The sequence below is a fragment of the Dama dama genome, chromosome X, assembly GCF_033118175.1.
Source record: "Dama dama isolate Ldn47 chromosome X, ASM3311817v1, whole genome shotgun sequence".
NCBI lineage: Eukaryota > Metazoa > Chordata > Mammalia > Artiodactyla > Cervidae > Dama > Dama dama.
In genome coordinates, this window is record NC_083714.1 from 89869305 (window position 1) to 89875181 (window position 5877).

At 56.3% G+C, this 5877-nt stretch overlaps 1 protein-coding gene across 1 annotated transcript; it reads right to left on the reverse strand.

The window, feature by feature from the left end:
• Positions 1-923: 923 nt before the first annotated feature.
• LOC133052427 (uncharacterized protein CXorf49 homolog) lies at positions 924-4503 on the reverse strand. The gene is made up of 5 exons (XM_061137315.1): positions 3214-4503; positions 2463-2619; positions 1843-1919; positions 1528-1573; positions 924-964 (listed from the first exon to the last, which is right to left on the reverse strand). Exons 1-5 carry the CDS (start codon positions 4501-4503, stop codon positions 924-926), a joined length of 1611 nt encoding a protein of 536 aa, XP_060993298.1.
• Between the last annotated feature and the right edge of the window lie 1374 nt (positions 4504-5877).

The following is a 5877-nucleotide window of genomic DNA, read 5'->3' on the forward strand; positions in this document are numbered from 1 at the left end:
TGGTGCCTGAGTCTCAAGGGTGAGTGCTAAACAGGAGAGGAGGACTGTGTGCAGGTTCGAGCGTGCAAGGTGGGACTGGGGCAAGGGTGGAGACGGTACAGGCAGTAGGGACTCCAATGAGAGGGCAGAGCCTGGGAAGGGAGAGATGAGGGCACCTGTGCCTGTTTTCACCTGCTGAACTACACGTGCACGCAAGGTCACCAATGGCAAGTCAGGGGAGGGATCGAGGGTGCTCCAACAGGAAAAGAGAGTGGTCTGGGTAAGCAGGACAATGAGTCCAGAGCGACTGGGAGGACGGCTTGGGGCTCTGTAAGGGGGCCAAGTGTTCCTTCCAATGGGGAGGCAGGATGTCAGCAATGGATGGGAACCGGCAAATCCCAGAGGAGGTTGCTTAAGAGAACTAGAAGAGGGCTTTTAGGGGAATGGGAGGATGTGCCAATGTGGCCAGACAAGGCCCTCAGTGAACCCAGACCGGGAGCACTCCATTGCCCTGCTGGCCCGGATGGGAGCAGAGGCTGACCCAGAGTCCCCACCACAGGATGCCAGAGGTACTGTTCTGCAACAGGCTCTAACATGGAGTGGCTCTCCACCAGGCCTTGCCCCACTCCCCCAACCCCTACCTCCCAGAGAAAGGGCAGAACACAGAATATGAGAAGTCCTTTAATCAAAAACTGCTGTGAGACTGGGGCAGAGAGGGGGCAAAACAAGGGGCAGAGGATGCCCTGGTGGAGGCAGAACAAGAGGCAACAAGCCTGGCTGCAGCTCGCCAGCCCTGGAGGTAACAGCTGCTCCTCTTGCAGGAAGATACTGGGCTCAACCTGTAAAACAGCAGAGTCAGGGAAGAGCCTCAAGCCAGGGCCAGCCCACAGCCCTGCTCAACAGCCAACGTTGTGGGAAGCGGTATGCAGTGTGTAACACTCACTTCAAACGATCTGGAACTTGTCAGCCAGGTACCGCATGGAGGCTGCAACAGGGAAAGGCATAAACAGGTGCTCCAGACAGACAGACACAGAAGCCTGAACCCCTGTCCCCGTGGGGAACCACCCAGCCTTGCAACCTGAAACCCACCTACCCCCAGCCCCGATGCAAAGAGCTCTGGGCCTGATCATTCCCCACTACTGGAATTAAACGTGGAGCCATTTCCTAAAAGGAAACAAAATGTGCCGGCAGCTCTCAAGCTCGGGGCCATGCCCGAACCTTTCAAAAATTGTCTCGCAAACAATCCAACAAGATCCTTAGAGGCCACACCAGATCAACAAGGCATCTCTACAAGTCCTATCAGAAGGAGCTCTCTAGGACTCGTCTGGCTGGCAGAGTGTGCATGCAGTCCGCACAGTACTTTGCTACTTGTCCGCATGCCCAGCTGAACATGCACCACGTGCTCCAGGGACAGGCTTCATAGGTTCTCCTCCCCACAGGAATGCTGATCGCTACAAGGCCCCCTGCACCTGCAGCCCACCCCACTCCAAGGGCCCACCCCAATTCTGCACTAAGAACCCGCTGCTCTCTGTCCCTGGTTCCTCATACCAAGTTGCTCCTTAAGGTCATCTATTTCTCTCTGTAGCACCAGACACTAGGCCAGCAGACACAGGAAGAAGAGAAATGGTTAGTATACACCTGCCTCCCCTCTCCTCCTCCTCTCCTCTCCCCCGGGCCCTCCATCCCAAAGCCAGGTGTCTAGACTGGCAAAAAAAGACTTTCCTCAGTGGAAAGGATGTGGGCTCCCTCCCTGCGTGGCGGGATGGGATGGGGGTGGGGGGCCCACACATGTCAGTTGCACTTGGACCCAGATCCCAACATGGGGTTTGGGTGTGTATGTCCAGGAGCCAGAAGAAGCATTACCCGAGGACAGCCCTGCCTTCCGCGTGGCTGCTCCTGCCTTTTTGGTCTTGGGGGATGGTCAGTTGGTTCCTGGTCACCTGACAGGGAAAGGACACACAATCCAGCTTCTCAGGTACCCAGTGAGGTGGAAAGGCCCAGGCCAGGTCTAACATGAGGTAAGAGAGTACCACCCTCTGCCTAGCATTAGGCGTCCCCTGCTCCGCCCGGCAGGCAGCCCAAACCTTCTCTCTGGGCCTGCCCCTCTTATTCCGCAGGGGCAGCCATTGCACCACGATGGTCACCAAAGACTGTGGTTCTGGGTTCAAGCCTCCCAGAGCAGCAGCCACAGCCAGCACCTGGGAGAACAATGTGGGCGAACAGCACCTCACAGAAAAGGCTATTAGCCTGCAGGTCTACGCCCAGAGGAGCTGTTGGGGCACTGCCACCAATCACCCCTGCCAAACAAATCCCACACAGAAGGTGATGGGGCCAGGTCCAGCCCTGGTGACACCCTGTTTCTCATGGGAGAAGCGGCCTGACAGCAAGGCTGAGCCCCCAGATGAGAGAGAGAGAGTCAGAGACAGAGGTTTCCGCCCTCACCCCTGGCCTCCTCCCCCCAAATCAAAACCCAGGACACTCACCTGAGGGGCCAGGCCCTCTGGGCCTGACTTCTCCCTTGTTCATGGCCACGGGCTCTGAGTTTCCTGAATCCTGTGCGCCTCGGATGTTGAGGTTGGCGCCGCTGGGTTCTCCATGATGCACCCATGAACAAGATGGCCCCGGCCTGTCAGTGGTCAGCTAAAAGCAAAGATTTCTCACTGATCTGGAGTAAGGATGTGTGTGTGCACGCGCATGTGTGTACCAGTGCATTTATAATCTATGCCTGTGTGTGTGAGAGCTCATGTGATTCAAGACGGAGCTGAGGCAGGGAATTGGAAAGAGAATTGAAAGGCTGATCTCTTCAGCACATTCTCTCTCAGTCAGCCCCAGGCCAGCAGGCAGAGCTGAGCTGGGGACCGCAGTGTGGCACTGAGAAAGCCTGGGGCCCCTGCAAGGAAAGTTTGAGGAAGAGCTAGGAAGTAGGATTCAGGAAAGTGATGTGTCTAAACACCAAAGCTCTGTGCAGCTTTTAAGGGGTCCCCTCAAATCCATTCAGCTACCAGCTCTCCCTTCCACTCCAGCGGCAGCCTGGTGGAGGAGGCTGGAAACCGGCCAAGGGTGGAGAACTGAGTCCAGCACACCCAAAGTGCTACCTTAACGTTTGTCCCTAGTAAAAGGACCCCAATGGCATCCTAATGAACCAGTGACCGAGGGTCACCCAATGACGACCCCTGCGGGATGGAGGGTAGGAGGCCTAAGAGTGGGGAGAGAGGAGGGGCCTGGCTTACTCACTTGGCCCTTTGGGAATGGATCTCTATTTGGGTCCTTGTCTTCTCCGGACACCACCATTACTGCCACCAACTCCCGGGCCTGCCTAGCCACGGGTTTCTTCCCAGCGACGGTGTGCTTGGACTCTTCTGCTCCCCAAGGGACCAAGGCATAATTCTTGGACCTCCAGAGCAGCGGGATGCCGGAGATTGGGGGGAAGGTGGCCGGTTCCAGGGGAGTGGCCGAGATTCCCTGCCCCCAGGAAGGGAAGGTTCTCCCCGCGGCAGGTTTGGAGACGCCCCCAAGGGATTTCTTCTCCTGGATCCCCTTTCTCCTAGGAGTGGGCCGCGGCCCGCTGTCTGTAGCGGCATCTGCAGTAGCTGATGCTACTGCCACTCCCGGGTAGCTGGGCAGGCTTCCTCCTTTCCCCCAGAGCACGCTCTGCATTTTCATACGGGGAGAGGCATCCTGCTGCTCTGCATTGCCCTGCCTGCCCTGCCTTTCCACAACCGAAATTAATCCTCGCAGAGCCGAGGACAGGCAAGTGCCTGGCACATTAAGGAGATTCTCCCTGCCTTGGACATTCGAGCATCTGGGTGTGTTCCCGGGGTCCTCGGGTCTGTTGAACTTGGCCTGGCCTCCGTCTTTGTGATAAATGCTCACCCTCATCTGCTCTATCTCAGTGAACTCATCAGAGGACTCAGGGTTGGACAGCAGCCCAGCTGGGCTTTCTGCGGGAGCCCACTGGCGATCCACAGCCACGTTCAAGCTACTCTTAGTGCCTCTCTTAGCGCTCCCGCAGGCCCGGCCCGCCTTGGGCCCGCCGACCCGGAGAGGGATGGCCTCAGCCTGTGTGGTTTCCCCACACCTCTGGGGGGCACCGCCTCGACTGGGGGGACACGCCTCGAGGTCCCATAAGGCAGACACTTCACCGACCGCGTAGCTCTCCTGGAACAGGTATCTGCGGGTGCCCAGCACGTTCAGGTCGGTCAGCTGCTGCAGGATGGCCGCCACTGACTTGTCAGCCAGCTGCAGGGCGTCCCCCTGGTCGTCAGCCCGGGAGCCAGGCTGGCCTTCGCGGCCCCGCAGCACCGGCCCTCCCGCTTCCAGGACCTCCCGCTCTGACTCGATGCCCTCAGGGTCTGGGAAGCCATCCCCGCCCTCACCCTCGCCGCTTTGCGGTGCCCCTGGCTCGGGGCCGGGGCCGGGTCCCCGCGGGGCTGTGGAGCCGGCCTCAAGGCCGCTGGTCTGCTCTCCGCGCTCTGAGCTGAAACCCGCTCCCGAAACAGACACCTCATCATCTGAGGAGCTCATGTCGCGATCTGGGTGGCCACCGGACCTGGGGCGGCGACGATGTATCAACCGGGTCGCGGTTAGAGCGGTGGTGGCGCTCAGCGCAGGTGAGGCGGGCGGCGTCTGGAGCTCCCTGTCAAGCAAGCAGGAGATGGCCGCAAATGACGCGAGGTTTTCAGCGCGCCAGCCCTGCCGCCTCTCATTGGTCCGGTTCCTGCCAACCAGCACGCGCATTGTTTGGCCGTCCCCTCGAGGTGTAACCAATGGGGTCGAGGGCCTCCTCTGGCTTGCTGCCAGGCCCAAGGGCCATCCCGGCAGTTGGTGAGTTGGCGGGTGAAGGTGATGCTGCGGGGATACCTCTGTCAAGCCTCTCGTCCCATCTCCTCCAAGTGCTTAACCATTCCAAGAGTGGGAGAGTTTAGGGGCAAACCTTTGTGGCGGTGGTGCAAGAAATCCATTTGGGAGGTAATTTGGCAGAATCTATGAAAAGCAACTTATACAGCAGAGACCCCATGCCCGGCACTCTTCTAAGCGCTGTACGTATATAGTAGTGCTTCCTTGTGACACTCCCAGGACTATAGTACTAATGATTACCAGCCTAAGGTTCAGCCACTGACCCACAGTCATTTGGCCCATGGGGATCAGTGGTAGAATTGAAGCCAAGCAATCTGACTCCAGAGTCCTTGCTTTGATCCAAAGATCTAAAAAAGCTATGTTTCCCCCTCTATCAGGAAGTCCACTGCCAGGCATATCTTCTAAAAGTGAGGGTTTATTTCTAAGATCTCTATTTTACTCCATTGGTCTATTTGTTTATATGGCAGTAACACACAGTTTTCATTAGTGTAGCTTTGTAATGTTTTGAAATCAGGAAGTGTGAGTTCTCTACTTTTTCTTTGTCCAAGTTGTTTTCCCTATTAAGGATCTTTTAGATTCTACTTAAATTTTAGGATGAGTTTTTCTATTTCTGTAAAGCATGCTATTGTGATTTTGATAGGGTTTGCATTGGATCTGTAGATCACTCTGTGTAGTGTGTTACAAGAACAGATCCAGTGGAGTGTGTGTGTGTGTGTGTGTGTGTGTTTGTGTGTAAAACAATTGACTCATTCAACTATAGCGGCTGGTAAGTCCCAGGATCTAGAGGGTGAGTTGGCTAGCTGGAGACCCAGAGGAGCCAGTGGTTTAGCTCTAGTCCAGGTTAGAAGGCCTAAGAACCAAACCAGTAGAGTTGATATTTCAGTTTGGGTCTAAAGGCAGGAAAAGAAGCCAAAGTCCCATGTCCAAAGGCTTTCACACAGGAGGAATTCTCTTACATGTGGAAAGGTTGCTTTTTTGTTTTAGTCAGACTATCGACTGATTAGGTAAAGCCCACCCGCATGATCAGGGGGAAATCTGTTT